This window comes from Silene latifolia, chromosome 2 (assembly GCF_048544455.1).
Source record: "Silene latifolia isolate original U9 population chromosome 2, ASM4854445v1, whole genome shotgun sequence".
Lineage (NCBI taxonomy): Eukaryota > Viridiplantae > Streptophyta > Magnoliopsida > Caryophyllales > Caryophyllaceae > Silene > Silene latifolia.
This window is the reverse complement of record NC_133527.1, coordinates 193,557,133-193,574,549: the sequence shown is the minus strand read 5'-3', so window position 1 is coordinate 193,574,549 and position 17,417 is coordinate 193,557,133. Positions and strand designations below refer to the sequence as shown.

Below are 17,417 nucleotides of genomic sequence, written 5' to 3'. Positions count from 1 at the left end.
ATTGATAACCAACTAAAGTTCATACAAAATAAACCAACTAAGGTTCATACAAGCTAAACCAACTAATGTTCATACAAACTTAACCAACTAAAATTCATAAAAACTAAACCAACTAAACTACTTGACACATTAGCCTAATCTTGAGCGAGTCTTCTTTGGTCTTGAACTTGAACCGGTAGGTGTCTCCTCCTCACGGATAGGGGTAAGCCTATGCTCCAAGTGACGTAAATGATATCTAGGAGGAGGTTGGTGTGGAGGGCTTGGATGATCGGTTTCAATGGGTGGGACTAGATTCCCGTGTCCCGTGCGTTGCAAGCATTCGAGTGACATTGTCTGCATCTCTCGCAACATGCCTAAATAATGTGATAGTGGAACATCCTCCGGCATGTTGCCAAGCATAGTAGTAGCATGCCTATAGTTGTATAGATGACCCTCCGCCTGCAAAATTTAACAAGTACAATTCTTGCTAAAATTAAACTAATAATAAACAAATTGAAATTGTGTCTCTTCTTGCTAAAATTAAAAGAATGCTAAAGTTAAAATTGAAGAAATACTTACAAGTAGCATGTTGTCTGCCGCATTCGGATAGAAATTGTGTCTCTTCTCATACAAGTCTTTGGATTGTGTTTCGGTACTGAGGTTACTAACTACTAGACGAGTGATGGCACGATACCATTGTAGGTATGCATCATTGTAGTCAAGGTAACCATTGTAAGGGACACCTCTCGGGGTCAATCTACTCTTGCGGTTATTCCACTTCACAATGCTTTCTTTATGCAAGTCCTCATAATCATTGGCAGTTCCCCGACGATCAATTTTATGCAACTTTTTAGATGTTTTACACATAGGGGGAATGGTAGGATGCCAACCAAATTGCCTAACGACCCTATTAGGAAAATGCCACTCAACGGCTTCAAAGCAAATGAGTGGTGCATTTACAATCCACTCGAGGGTCTTCGGTACAAATGGCGGGAAGAAGGGAAAGGACCTCCGTAGGGTAGGGTTCCCAAGTGAACATGGTATCGGTCATTGTATCAAGAGCATGCCTACATTGAATTAAACCAATCAAGTGATCCCTATAAGCCCGGTGTATTCTTAGCCACCTACAACCAAGTGGGTCAACACCCTCCACCACTTGCGAACCAAGAGGGTATTCGACCCCGACTTGCTCCTCTACAGTTGATTTCATGATGGTAGGTCGACCAATAGATATACGTTCCCAAGCCCAAAGTTGCATTAGAACAAGACAACCACCAATTTCTATAGCTCCTTTTGTACACGCCGTACACAAGTTTCTATACAAATAAGCAAGTGTTCCACTTCCCCAACTATATTCATTCAATCTTTCCAAATTTGTCAAAAGAGGGAAGTAAATTAATTGTACTCTATTGCCACTTTTATCAGGAAAAAGCACGGTACCGATCAAATATAACAAATAAGCTTTCACATGTGCATGAAGATGTTGCTGGGTTGCATCTTGTGGTAGGCCTTGAAAATGTGCCCTTAACCAAGAAAGTTTCAAAGTTTTCCCCTTAAATGCAGTAGGTGGTGGTCTAATACCTAAGTGATGCTCCAATAACTCAGGCCAAAAGTAATCAGATTTACCAGTTATAGGTAATCCCCCGACCTTTAGACCCAACAACACATTAACATCTTGCAAAGTCATGGTGGCTTCTCCGACCGTTAAATGAAAGGTGTGAGTTTCTTGTCTCCAACACTCAACTAATGCGGTTATCATATCAGGACGAGCTACAACATAAGCTAACCTATGAATACCATGAAACTGGGTTCCACTAATGAAATTCTCAACAGCTGGGTCTACGGTGAATTTAGATTTGGAATATAGATGATTTCTACATTTTAGCGGCTCGATATCCTTCAAAAAAAATAAACATATATGTTTTAAAATAAGTTCAACAAGTAAATACTGGATTTTTTTAAACATAATACTAAATTTAAAGAACCGTTAATTACCTCTCCTTCCCAAATAACCGAGCTTCTATGGTTCTCTTGCAATTTCAGAATGCTATCATCTACTGGACCCGGCTCCATTTGACCTAAACACATCCAAAAAATATTAACATTGTCAAACTTCAAGAAAAAATAACATAGTTTTTAATAGTTCAATGTTAAACAATGAAAAAATAACTTCAAAAATTACCCCCTAGATTTATTTCTTGCACATGATCGCTTGTTATGGCCCTCTACATTGCACAAACTACAAGTAACGGGAGACCTCGAAACCTCATCCATTTCATTGCGAATTCTTTTAGATACCGGTCTTCCCTTTCCTCTTATCCAAGAATCATTAGAAAATAATTTCTTCTCCGTCCATGTCTTCCAATAACCCTCATCGGGAATAGGTTGAAAGATTGCACGATAACAACCATGATATTCCCCTAAGAGTATAATGGGTCAACATATTGATCCACGTCGATTGAAAAAGCACGACATACCGCCATTACATGTGAACAAGGATAATGAAAGTTTTGCCACTTATTACAAGTACAAGTCCTTTCCGTCAATCGAACCGTGTGACTTCTTCCACCACGATTTCCAAGCCTATGACCTTGACTTGTAGTCACTTGATAAAGGCCTTGCTCAAAATCGTGTTCACTAACTTCATGATGGGCGGCAATTTCTTCAATTTCATCAAGTGTCTTAGTTACTTTATCCGACCATTTAAAACCACCTAGCAATCTATCCTTTGTCATTTTTCTTCTATCAACGAAATATTTGTTAACTCGTGTAAAAGTGGCTTTTACAAGGGCTTGAATTGGGAGAAATCTTACCCCCTTTAGCACACCATTGAAACATTCACACATATTTGTTGTCTTCAAACCATATCTTTTACCACCATCATGAGCAAGACACCACTTACTTGGAGGGATACTCTCTAACAAAGCTTTAGCATTTGCATTGATCGTACCAATTTTCTCCATACCTAAGTCAAATTTTCTAATTTGGTGTTGCATAGCGGTGTCGGTGAAAGCTGATTTCAAATCTGAATTTTTGAACATCGAGTTAATGTTGGGTGCATGATGTCGAATATAATACCTAAGAAAAGCATATGGCTCTTCCCAACCACTCCCCACTTCATTCATTGATTTTAAGATACCCGGATGACGGTCGGACAAGACACAAAGACCTCTACGCCGTGTCACATAATGTCTTATGCAAGCCAAAAACCAACTCCAATTCTCATAGTCCTCCTTCTCAACAATGGCAAATGCTAATGGAAAGAGTTGGTCATTTGCATCAACTCCCATTGCAATCAACATAACCCCTTTATATTTGCCATATAGATGAGTGCCATCTATGGTAATAATGGGCCTACAATGAGGGAAGCCTTTGATTGAGGGACCAAATGACCAAAACACTTTATCAAGTAGTTGGATGTTGGGATCATTAGTTGGCTTATTGACAAAATGGACAGCGTTCCCGATTTGCCTCTTTTAAAGCATCTAGGTAACGAGGAAGAAAAGCATAAGACTCCTCCCAGTCTCCATAAAGTTCCGCCATCGCTCTTTGTTTAGCCACCCAAGTCTTCGAATAAGAAATCTTGAAGTTGAATTCCTTTGTTATGGATGCCCTTAACAAACTCACCTTAGCCCCCCAATCTTCTTTCACAAGATGCTTAATAGCATTGCTAATAAACTCCCCCCTTAAATTTGGATGATCAAGAGATGGTTTCCGAACCACACAAGACGCTTCATGTGGACCTTTGTATGACACAATTGTGAAAACATCCATGGAAATGTTTTTTTTACTCGCTCTCAAATACCAACTACAAGCTAAGGGTTGTCTATTACACTTATAAGTCACGGTGTGAGGTCTTGATTCGGTAATTTTATAAACTTGGTTTCTAAGAACATTGTAGGATGTGACAACTTGTCGCAAAATCTCTTTGCTTGCAAATTCTTGCCCAACAATAAATTCCTCTCCAATCTTAAATGGCGCCACACTTGACTTCTACCAACTACTTACATAATCAACATCTAAACCATGAACCTTGATGAATTGGGTGTTAGTACATGGTTGAGAAACAAGGTCTATCATATCATCATCATCACTCAACAACAACATTGCATCCTCCTCTTCAATCACATTTTCAATTTCATCTCCAAAAATATTACCATCAATGGGCGCTTCATCAACATTATTAGATGACAAAGACAAAAACCAATTTGGATCCTCAACTTGACTAAGCATATTTGTGAATGACAAATTAGAGGGTTGTGTAGTAGTTTGTGTTATTTCAAGAGGCATCAACTCAATAAACAAATCCATCGATGCCGCTTTCGATTGACACACACTTGCCCACATAGCTTTCAAACTACGATCATTACTCAAGGATACTACTAATTTATAACCTCTTACACTTGGGAATTTCATTTTGATATTAATCTCATATTTTGTTTTATCCACCTTTAAAGACTCATATATTTCACTCTTGAGCTCATTAAGACTAATAGTACTATTAACAATAACAAAGCTTTCACAACCACCCTTATAGCTAATATCTTCACCATTTACCTCTACTTCACCATTCCACCAACAAGTCAATGGATAATTATTTATCTCCATTGTAAATAATCAAACTAAATACAAACTATATCAACCAAGCTACTAATTTGAACTATCAAAGTAACAAACTAAGCTAAAAACAATTACAAAACTAAGCACAAAATAATTACTAAATTGGGGGAAGAATTACTTAAGTATGCACGAAATTAGTAAATTAGGGTTGAATTATTACCTTTAGATGAATATAGGATGAATTAGGTTGATGGAGATGAATTGATTGAAAGAAATTTGGTGGATTTTGGGTGAGAAATTGGGTTTTTTCGCACATTAGGGTTCCGGGTTTGAAGAGCAATTGGGGATTTTTTTTGTTCAATGGAATGAATGAAGATTCCCGTGTTTTTTTTTTTATATAAGCATCAAAGCCGCTATACTTCTTAGCGGTTTACGGTGTCAAAATTTTTTTTAAAAAAACTTGACAAAGCCGCTAAAGACTTCAGCGGCTTTGCCTGTTATCCTCGCAATTTCTTGAGTCCAGTACACTGGATTGTGGAAATTCAATGACTAGTAAAAAAAAGAAGGAAAGCCGCTAAGAAGATTAGCGGCTTTGTTGAAAAATCTGCAAAAAAAAATAAGTGATGACGTGGACACCATAAACGTAAATAGTTTCAACTCAACACTAATTACCTAATTAGTTTGCTTAATAACGCTAATTAAGCAAAAAATTCGATTTCCTGTGCCTCGTTGTTACTAAGTGGATCAATGAAGAATTTTGAAGAAGTGGAACTCAAATTTGTATTATTGATAAGTCCTAGTGGCCGATATCTAGTGATCATATCCCATCTTTGAATGTATTCCTTCATATGAACTCTCTTGATCAAGATTAATATAATCGTAAACCATTGAAAAGTTATCTATTTAAGTCGGTAAAAAAATATTAAAAGGTAAATATTTAATTTAAATATTGATTCAACTGGAGTCCTCATATTCCTATATAAGCAAAAAAAAAAAAAAAAAAAAAAAAAAAAAAAAAAAAAAATCTAATTCGATCAATTATAGTTGCAAGATATCCAATGACATTCCCGTAGTATAAAAGTTCTACATGAGCTACAAGTAGAGTTTCCTGACAATTCAACAGAGATTAGAAGTCTATCAATCTTAAAAAAATAAAAAACGTTTCCATATCCTATCTAATACGGAGTAGTATTTTGCCAATAACAGTGTGAGTGTGTAATCAGTAAGAATTCTATGTTCTACTTTTGTGTCCCATTGTGTGTGCCACCCACTCACCTTTTGACACATCACTTGTTGCAAAATAAAATATTGCAATAATTATATTAATTTGTTGATGCGTTAGGAGGTGATTGAAGTGGCATACACATTGGGACACCAAATGGGACAGGAAATCAACCATCATAATTCGTGTAATCTATAAGCTTTGTTACATATGGAGATGTTTATATTGTTTTTTTAATTTTCCATCATGTGTTAATATTTAGTTAGTTTATTTATTTATTTATTATCTTACGGAAAGTTGCATATATATGGATTCATTACAGAAAGTTGAATATATATGAATTCATTCCCTCTCATAATGCTTTCTAATGATTTCTTTCTTTCTTTCTTAAGAATTTGTGGCAGAATAAAGGGGTGCATACGAAAACGCGGAACTATATAATGATCAGACGAAATCAGTAACTGCTACGTCCAGTACAAATGGATGACTGAAATAACCAAATTAATCACTCTCATTTGTATAATTGTGCATTCTTTACATCAGAAAAGAAAAACTTGTATAAGCATGAACGACCACTCTGTATATTCAATAAATACTAGCCTACAAAATCCACTCTTGTATTTCTACTTTTATACAAAAAAAATACGGAGTACCAATCTCCTAGTTTTCTGTATCTCTCCTGTAATTTCTGCCATCCTGCAGCAAATTACTGCAGCTTCATAACCTCTATGTACAGACATAAAATAGCAATGCCTTGACATCTACTTATGACCTTCTGCGAGATTCTGAGCAGTTATTTACACATATATACTCGCCTTCATAGCAAACGACATATACATTCAAGCGACATAGGTTATAACCATCTCCTTTGCCGCAGAAACGGATGCGAGGAGGGGATCTGTAAGGTTATCAGATTGGTTGGGAAGTCTAAGATCATCAGAATCAGAGAACTGCATTGGATATAAAGCGGGATCCTTATAGGCGGTAATCAGCTTGTCAAAGAATTCGGGCATCCCAGGATCATTTGCGTCTTCTCTGTCCTTGTTTATCAAAGTCTGAGGAAACATAAGTACATGACCAATTAGGGTACAGAGATACGGGGAAAAGAAGATAATTATGAACTAGAGCTTCTACTCCCTACACTGGAAAAAGGGGTAGGGGGTGGCAGTGCGAGGGTGCAAGTGTAGCATCCTAAACCATAAGTCACCCATATACCAATACAGGTCATACCAGCGCACTTCGGTCTATTTGTGCACACCATAAGTCACGCATTATACTACATCTTAATTGCTGAGTTATTAACAATGAGCTTTCGAAAAGGAAAATGCAGTTTGTGCACTCATACGAGTTCCTTAAATCCCAGCTAATTTCCTAAAACATCTGGGGCTTTCATTCGTCAGCAGTACAAAGGGTATTTGAGTAGACACATCAAGACCAAAACCTGTATACATTTACAATCCGCTTTCCTAAAAAAGCAATGCAGCTGCAATTGTGAAGAAGTTAACAGTATTTACTTACTAAATCAAGCGTATTAATATGATGTCAATATATATTATTACACAAGGCGGAGCAACTTGGAACAAGAAAAACGGAGAAAGTTCTAATGCATTATATCATCCAAGTCCTATATTTTAAGGGTTAAGTTAAAGAGGGCTAAGGCTAAAGATTTAATCAGAAGGACATACCTCAGCTGAGTAGGCAACAAAGTTGGGTAGGAAACGTTTTCGACAGTATTCATTAAACAGAAGTGTGAATAACGGAAGAGGTAATATTATTGTTGATGCCTCCGGGAGCTTCTTCAGTGTAAAGATGCCCAAAGCAATAGAGTGCATCAGCACTAATGAAAATATCATGCAATTATGCACCGTTGGCCAAAACTTCCCAGCTGTCTCGAACTTTGGGGCATATACATTTATGAACTGCATCAATAGAGTAGTCAATATTTTGTTCAGTATGATAGCCCTGAAAGAGTCCAAAATAGTTGAGGATAACATGTCACTAACTCACTATGTTATAAAAGAGAAGAAAATGCACTTAGAGAAAGGCCCGGGAAAGACTGTTCCGGGACTATTTTAAGTATAACACAAATACTTAGATAATATTACCCCCCAGTGGCTCTCATCTTTACTGGGGGGTAAGCAAACAGCATGCTCACTACTCACAATCATTTGCCAGGGTTGATAGCGGAGACTAATTCGGGAATCGGGATTATCCACAGTGAATAATGCTCAACCACTAGTTAACTAACAGTCCAACGTAAGAATCACATATAGTTTTGCGAGCCAGTATACTTCACTCTGTCATAGTTGAAAGACAGTGTAATAGATTTTTAAGTTTACTGGGAATAGATATAACCTTTAGGCATGTATTCACATCGATGATATCTGAGTATCGTCTTTGTTCTGGATTATGCTAATGCATTTGACAAGCAACTTAAAGAGTTGAATGCGTCCGCTCTTGAGACGTGTTTTAGTTAGTGCTTGCTACCATAGATGATCCAAATATTACAAGTTAATTTTTTAGCTTTCATTATTATCGTCATTCAAATAAAGTCTCTTTTATACCAATGGTTCATCACTTCCGAAGGCCATAATTGAACCAAAAAGGATGCAAACACCCATAAACATGTAAGCAATCGCAAAAGATTAGTCTACTACTGGACTATGTAGCCTTCATAATATTGAGTTTTGACAAGGCACTTAAAATACCTGATTTTTGAAAACTATGTACGCAAGGGAAAAGTATATCAACAAGAAAGGCAGGATCAGCGGGGCCAGGAAGAAGTAAGTTATACCCAAAAGCCCAAAGAACAGAATCTTCGGGATGTCCTTGTGATAAAGCATATAAGGAACATTGATTTCACCATTAACATCATTGTCAGAGCAGCAGCAGCATTTTTTACATAAACTCTGGATAAATTGGAGAATACGGAAGAGGTCTGATGAGGTGCTAGTCCATCCCAAAGTGACAACATAAGCAATGAAGAACGATGCCTAGGGAAACACCAACAAAAACATTACAAAGTAATAAAATAAAGCTTCATTATGACAGTAGAGACGTTCATCCCCTAATTGTGGATGAATATCATCTACCCTAATCTCTTAACAAAACATTGAAGTAAAAAATGGTATATTGTTGGAGTTCTGGATCTATGAACAATGTACGGCTCATAATGATAATACATTTAACTACTCCGTAAAGTTTCTTTGAGTTCTTACCTGTGTCGGGACAGCACTTGCTAATTCTGAAGGGATGTTTTTGAGATCAAGAAGTTCAAAAAGTTGAGTGAAAATTGACCCAGAAAGTACAGTTGCGAAAAAGACGTTCCAAATCATAAAATAAAGGAACTTGTCACATGCGCTTCTTTGTATCTCACTGTGAGCGACATGTCCTTGAATTGAAGAAAGGAACTCCATCACAGGAGGGACAAATTTTAGAAACATCTGGAGAATTAGATTAGGAAGATATCCTGTGAGAATTTGACTGATGTATTTCCTGCAAGAGCACAAGCAGAACTAAGTAAATGATGCTATAACTTCTGGACACTAATAATATGAATTGAAAAACAAAAGACACGAGCAGCCATAATCTTTAGCTCACAAGAATGAAGAATCGGCTAAGACATGACCATAATCTGATGAAATTACAGCAAAGATCAAACACTGATTAAAAGCCACAGCTCATGGTTTTAGTGTTGATCTAAAGCCATATGAATGAGCACAAAGCACAGTAAGCCTCATCTAATGAATAATTAAAAAGAGGAATCAGGATCATCAAGGCCAAATCACTGAATACGAGAATATTAATTTGTTTAGTAATCAATATTTAGAGAAAAGGAGAGGGAGAGGGAGGGAAATGTGGCAGAGGGGAAAAGGATGTACATAACAATCTCCAATTAACCATCTAGATTTTTTTTACCTTTGAAGAATCTAAGTAATAAATTTTTGATGGCGCACTTTCTCTCCCAGATCTCCTCATCCTAACAAGCTATTAATTTTTGATAGCTAGATGGAACTTTTCATGATTAAAACGATAGAAAATAACCAATACCGTAAGAATCAATTATAAGATGGATCCTCATTCCTTTCCTTGCCCTTTTCCAACCATCTACTCGAGTAAAAAACTTGGATGAGGCACTTTCCCTCCCAACTCTCCTCATCCTAACAAGCTATTAATTTGTAATAGCTAGATGCAACTTTTCATGGTAAAATTTGATAGGAAATAACTAAAAAGATTCAACTATAAAATAATGATAATATCCAGAGAGCTAAAACACGTACTTAGACAATATGCCTGTAAGGAAGGGGAACCAAATCTCCAGTTGGGACAAGTTGGTGAGACCTTGCACAAGTACAACTGGTATTATAAAAAGAGCTGTCACTAGAATGTATGTCACTATGATCACCACTTTTGACATCCATCTATCCAAGAACGATGCATGAAAAAAGGGCCAGTACACATCCTTTGGATCTGGAGCTTGCTCCGTAACCCAATTGGTTGGGTTCTCAGATTGTTGCAACTGTGAAGCAACTGTAGCACCATAACGAGATTTGAAGAATACAAAAGCAGATCGGACTTCCTTCACAATATGCATAGCACCAGGACGAAAGAAAAAAGAGTTGTCAGTGAGCACATACACATATAAGTCGCATTATTAAAGAAGGATGTCATCTGGAATCTTGACCATCGATAAAGAAAATAATTTAACTTACAAGTATGGAAAAAAAATGCCTTGAAAGTTCATTAATGTTTGGTTTGAAAACTATAATGACCACTTGGTTGTAGCTAAAAAAAATGCAATATACCATAGAGCTACAACCAACTTCATTGTGTTAGTCTATCGTATTCCCATCAAGAATGGCGCGGTGGTGAACTTGTACACCACCACATGTATCGCATAGTGAGATTGACATTCCCAGAGATTATTTGAGACCTTAGCTAATATCCTAAGCAGTACTAACGAGATGGGAACCCTTGAGCTTTTCACCTGTTGCCATAACTCATAAGCTCTTCAATCTCAAAACAATAGGAAAGAATCATTTGCAGGAAGATAGCCCCAGAAGGATTTTGACTAATGGCGATGACTTAAAAATCACATATACCACTGTAGATTCGTTTACGACAAGGGATAACCTAGAAGGCTAGAAGCCTATATAACTTCGACTCTTCACGTTGAGAGGCATACCCATGCCCGTCACAATTCTCATGGATACAGGGTATGGAATCCAAACCTGTTCCTTGTTACCACTACGACACTTCTCCTAAAAAGCAAAAAAGAAAGGCATGTATCGGGATAAAATGTGTGCGAAACATTTCGTATCATGAGTAACGAATCTAACCCTTATTTCTCAAATCTCTCTATTTCACTTTAAAAACAATATTTCAAATTTATAATTAATTTTTTGTTTCGAATATATGTCCACACACCCATATTCCCATTTATTTTAGGGCAGGGTCCTGTGTAAATAATTGTTTCAATCCGAGTCCAGCTTTTGGATTTGGATATGAACTTGTGCTCGACACTCAAAACCGAGTCCAGGTAAAATATCTTGTAGCTTTCTTTTCATAGAAGTTCAGAGTTTAAATTACAATGACAATAGACAAAAGAAGAAAGAAAAAACAAGCATAGGTTCGTTTTTTCTTTTTTAGAGTAAACAAGCATAGGTTCGTTTTGCAATCATTTGTTAACGTCATTACAAAGTATTAAAGATTGTCTGCTCTTGTGAAGAAAAAATCATGTTGAATCGTATAGAGAAATCATGAATTAAGAATGACATACTCGCCCAGGCAAGGATTCATGTGATTGCTCTACTCTTAAGTTCTCTTCCAGACCCCCCAGCGTCTTCTCCAGGTCAGCATTAGACTTAGAACTTCCATTGGCTGACTGAAACTGTAGACGCCTTACTCTTTCATATGCTTTCTTCACAATATCCCAATAACAAAACAAGATTGATTCAGAAATTTACAAGTGTTCACAAATCCGTTAATATGTTTGCTGTTAAATCTCTTACTTAAGAAAGGACGTTCAACATTACAAATTCCACACGACCTCAAGTGTAATGACAACAACACCACGATGATGAAAAGTACGTCGACCAATCACTCTTTATGTGGTCACTAGGTACAGATTGTGTTCATCTGACCCTGGACCACCCTGTGCCCTGCCTGAGGCATAGGGTAACTAATTAACTAAGTAACTATGCTACGTGTTGTATTTAGATCAGTAACTTAAAGCATAGCATCTCCAAAAGAGACAAGAAAAAATTAAATAAAACACTTACAACAAGATGCCAGAGTTTATTTGTCCGATGAATCACCAAATGAGACAAATAGGTAGAGGGATAATATTTTTTAAAGAAACTGTCAACACTCTCTCTGATACTGCTCCCAATAGGTACAGGGATCCCGCGAACTAATATTGTAAATTGGTGCGGCTGAGGCTTTGATGAATAGAAATATGCAATCCTCTTCAAAGAAATGTACTGATATTCCTGTAGATTACATTATTATATAAATATAAAGTATATTTCTATTTGATGCTGGATCAGAATCATTGTTTTCAGAATGAGATGTATAGATTATTGATTGAATTTACCTATCATGTATCAAATATGAGAGATTAAGAGCCTCAAAATAATCAAGTTTATCTACAGAAAAGAAACGAACTGCGGACTACCGCGGGCTAAAAGCAACTTACAAAGGTGACCTATACAAAATTACCGCTCTATCAAAGAAAGGAAGTCTAGTGTTAGCATTAAGAGTATCTACTTGAAAAATAATCTTGACATACGTGACTTCCCCCTAATGGACTACGAAATTCTAGTTCAGTTGGGGTAGTTTTATTAAAATATTACTTTTTTTTTTTGGTGTTGACCAGGAGTATCCCCTACCGACATCTTGGGCAATTTCACTCCTTCGAGGTACTAAAGACAATTTAATGGGTTGACCCCTCCCAAGTTTGGCTTGGGTGGGTTGACCCCTCCCAAGTTTGGCTTGGGTTGACTCCTCCCAAGTTTGGCTTTTTCATTTGCAAGAGTCAGGAATCGAACCCCTGACCACTTGTTTAAGAGATGAGAGCCTTAACCACTCATACCAGCCAACTTTGGTACCCCGGAGGAGGGAGATTGCATGTATGACAAGCAAAATATTACTGATATAGGGAACTCATTTCACTTGTTTGACAAGCAAAATGTACCTGAAACATATATACATTGCAATTCTACAAGTTCAAATGTTAATTTCCAAACCGAATTTGAAGTACAGAAGTTAAGAAACATGCATGTATGAAAGACTAGTGGGATATTGTCGTCAACCAATGTTTTAAACAGCATTTTTTTTTTCGTTTGAAATTCGAGGTTTATCTATAGTTTATAGCTGCAAAAGTGCAATTAAGAGAAAAAAACTTACATGATAAAGAAGGAAGCAAACAAAGGCAGTAACCAAATATACAGCAGAACAGTGTACCCACAACCTGCCACAAACAGCAAATTGATGAATTAAATAGTCCAGTCAATGCAACCAGATCGAGAAAGCAAGACTATATAAGAATAACCGACGAGTCTGAATACTTTTCTGTAGTCAAGAACAGAAGTTCCGCGAAGTACTTACCATTTTGAACCATTGTTCACATTAGTAATGGTAAACAAATCCAGGGTTACATTGGGGATTGCGATAATATCGAACACATCAATTTGACTCCCTGAGGCATTTATTGGAAGAAGCACAAAAAGTCCTATAGCCCCAGCAAAAATAAACACTTTCAAACTGCAAAAAAATATACAAAGAAATTAGAATCTTAAAGAAGATGAGCTCCATGGATGCAACTTCAACAAATAGCAATTACTGGATCTCTGTCAATGGCACTCCTTCTGTCCCCATAAAAAGTTTACGAGTTCTATTTTAGTTTATCCCACCAATAGTTTACGTGTCATTTTTAGACGTGATTCGGGTGGTGGATAATGAATATTGGACCCCCTGGCCTAGTTGCAGGTGCATAACAAAAGACCAAGCCAAAAGCAAACATAAACTATCTACACATTCTACAGAGACAAAGGGAGTACAGTATAGCAGCGTGACAAACAGTACTTCAGAGAGAAATTTTGTTTTTACTGAATAAACAAAAGGCTTTACTAGGTGTGCCTAAGAACCTGCAACTGAGATTCTAAGTCTAGCTTTTGTGATCATAACAATACAAAGAGTAAACAAATATATATCCTTCTAGTATGTCTTGGTACCATTTTCTCTGCCTCCGAAGGGATTACTATCCTTAATCCATTATTTTAATTCTATGCAATTGGCAACCATCTGAATAAAAGCCATTAAAAGATTTTCACTTATTTACCAGAAGGTTATAGTCCTAATAAAAACTAAAGCATCCAAGCCCGAAGTAGATAATAACTCTTCTTCTGAAAGTTTCCATGCTGCTGTTACCCACGCAGGGGAAGGTATCAGCCGTTGCAGGAAATAATGACTCCGTTCAATACCTTTCCCCGCCAATAAGCGTGGCACATACACGTTAAAGTTTCCTGGCTGCTTCCTTATGATAGAGTATAGTGTGAAGAATAAAATACAAAGGCCAGAGTTTATTCCAACTGATGTAAGAAGCGCAGAAACAATCATATCTGAAGGGGCTCAACGAACATCCATAAACAGCCTCAGCCTGCAAAGATTCAGTTGGAACAGTCACTACTGAAACATGGGGAATAATATAAGGTTCCATAATCCATATAGAACTGAAACTAAGTCTATGGTAGACAAGTGAATCAGCTCACTTATATCCATTCAATAAGTGCAGCAATTCTAATAAGTTCTCATCTGCCACTTATAAGAAAAAAATTAAGCTGAAAACACAGCTTCAAAAATATGTCAGATGACGAGGGTCTGCTACACCTAAAGATTTTAGCACCAAATCAACGCCATATCGCAGCTTAAACTTATGTGCACACATAAATTGGCTTGAAATAAAAGGAAGGCTTCTAAACCACGCATTTCATATAGCTTTATTCTCAATCATAACTCATAAGAGCTACAATGGACTAGTGAGTTCTTACTCCCTCCGTCCCAGTCATTTGATTACCTTTGATTAAAATACCCCTCAATAGAACATAAAAGGCAAGCAAATGATTGGAAAGGAGGAAGTATTTTTAATAGAAAAGAACCATTCATCATCCCATGCTGCCACTGCCACTGCCCCTAGCCAGCCTTCCAACCCGAGAATTACTTCTGTAGCATTGATGCCTTAATTAAACATGTTCTCGTATGTCTGGGCTGAGACGTGTTAGCGGTGGTTAGGTTCCTACTCAAAACCACCTTACCTATACTCTCATCTAGGTCACTTTTAGTGTTGTCTGAGCTCAAGATAACACCCATGAGTTCCATCTCCAGCATAGATCATTCCTCAACCACGCTGCTAACCCGCCTTATCAATCTTTGAGCGCAAAACAAAAAGACTTGCATATTTTTAAGCCTTAATCACATGCCAAGTGTCTAAATACACCATCCAACTCAACACAAAGCATTCATCCATTTATCAGCTATCTTTATTATGAATCATTCACCTATTCGTCAAACAAATCGAAGACTGCTAAAAGTGCCTTTCAACCCATTTCCCAGCCTCCACAAATTCTTACGCGGGTTGGGTAATGATTTTCACAATCGTACACGCCATAAACTACGCTGGTTGAGTAATGATTTTCATAACCGAGCACTGCTAAAAGTGCCTTTGAACCCATTTCCCAACCTCCACAAATTCTTAAGCTGCTTGAGTATGATTTTCACAATCATACACGCTATAAACAACCTCTAATACGAAGGTGAACACGCTTACAATTGGCTACTAGCCTACTAAATAATTAGAAAAACCACATTTATACGCATGATGAGTGAACACATTCATACAAAAACATTTAAAATTTTAAGGAAAACTCGAACATAGGCACGCTTCAACGGTTTCAAGTCAATTCTTTCAACATACAGAATTCCCAAACATAACTAGGAAAGATATTCAGCGAAAATAAAAATCAATACTTTTATCAGTATAAAATCAAATGCAATTGTATATAGTAGTCAACTGACTCATTCAAATTAAACCATTGAGTATACTTATCAAATTAAGCAGAATATAAGCTGATCACAAAAAAAGTCCAAATAACTAAAACTCGGTATTACAAAAAAGAAAGAGCAAACCTGAATTCTGGGTTTGCAAGTTATAGATTTGAGAGAAAAGATTAAAGCTTTTCTGAACAAATTTGTTTGACTTCCTTCATTTAAACTCTCAGCAAATCCAACTGTTTGGAGTATATTTGTTATATACAAGTGGTTTGCTGTTATTCGTTTTCTGTTGCTTTCATCTGATTAATTTCCTTTTGTTTTTATGTTCCCTCAAATTGATCAAGTCCACATTTTGGTGTTAATTAAACCATGATAAATCACTATTCACTACAATACTAATTACCCTATGTGTCACTTATGTCTCATCTCGTGTCCCACTAGACCGCTACAGTTATCTCGGGAATTGGGATACATCATTTGTCAAATAATAAATAAAAGTTATGGTAATTTTATGATTATACTCCTTATCAAACTAACAAAACCAACAAGTCTTGCTTGTGACGGTCTCAAGATGGTGACGTCTCACAACCCCTTTTCTTTTAACATTACTTAAACCGGGTGTGAGTCGTCAAACTTTGTGACGGTCACAAGTAAGAATCTGGGAATCAAGTGATACATGTATTACCAAACTTGGGAATTGGGATTACTGTCTTTGAAAAACATTTGATCATGATCATCATGAAAAAAGTAAAGAACAATGAAACAGAAATGCTTCAGGAATTATACCTCTTTGAGGCATTTCATCGAACAGTTGATAGGCAACATGTATTTCTAACATTTTTGAGTTTTAAATGTCCATCAAACATCAGAAATTTCCCGCAATGCCACATTCCCTTCATCTCATCAAACCCATATTGATTAATGAACCACAAAACATTTTTGAGATTTTCTGGGATCGTTAGTTTGTTAGATGGCAGTTGGAGGACTCCATCACAAAGTACGAGGTAAAAAAAAAGGACTCCCACAAAACATTGTTGAGAGTCGTAGACCCGGAAATAACCCGACTCAATTCTATCCGAGGAGATATTCTCATATTCACATAATAATCTGGGAAATGGTACGGCGTAATAGATTGACTAATAGAGTAATAGACCATTTAAAATAGATTTAAAACTCGAAGTAACTTGACCTCTAGGTAGCACGGACATTTCTCCTAATTAGCTGTCCCGTGTCCGACACTCCTCGGACACACGTCGAAACGTGTCGGACACCTATAAAGCCGTGTCTAACTTTCTACATTTATTCGGGCACGTGTCTGACGCGTGTCCATGGTATTTTGGCCGTGTCCGACGCCTGTTCATGACATTTGGACGTCATTTGGGGTGAATGATGTTCTTTAAACGTGAAATGAGCTGTCGAAAGAGATTGATTAAAAGATTCGTTTGAATAGTAAATGGAAATGAGTTATAATCAAGGCAAGTTTTAGCTTCACTTATTTAAATTTAATATCAAATACTTTTATAAAAATAAATTCGAACGTTTATAATTATAAAATATACTCCCTCCTATTCTGCCTATAGTTCTCCTTTCATTATAATACTCCTCA

General features: G+C 36.8%; 1 protein-coding gene across 2 annotated transcripts; it reads right to left on the bottom strand.

The window, feature by feature from the left end:
- Positions 1–6,245: 6,245 nt before the first annotated feature.
- On the bottom strand, positions 6,246–16,888 carry LOC141644127 (CSC1-like protein At1g69450). Of its 2 annotated transcripts, none has more exons than XM_074453586.1 (11): positions 16,598–16,888; positions 14,103–14,420; positions 13,370–13,525; positions 13,169–13,232; positions 12,043–12,252; positions 11,541–11,681; positions 10,042–10,340; positions 8,980–9,256; positions 8,470–8,754; positions 7,447–7,680; positions 6,246–6,816 (listed from the first exon to the last, which is right to left on the bottom strand). In XM_074453586.1, exons 2-11 carry the CDS (start codon positions 14,378–14,380, stop codon positions 6,601–6,603), a joined length of 2,160 nt encoding a protein of 719 aa, XP_074309687.1. In that variant the 5' UTR covers positions 14,381–14,420; positions 16,598–16,888; the 3' UTR covers positions 6,246–6,600. The 2 variants fall into 2 exon arrangements, with proteins under 2 accessions (XP_074309687.1, XP_074309686.1); XM_074453585.1 differs by lacking the exon at positions 16,598–16,888 and adding an exon at positions 15,947–16,143.
- Between the last annotated feature and the right edge of the window lie 529 nt (positions 16,889–17,417).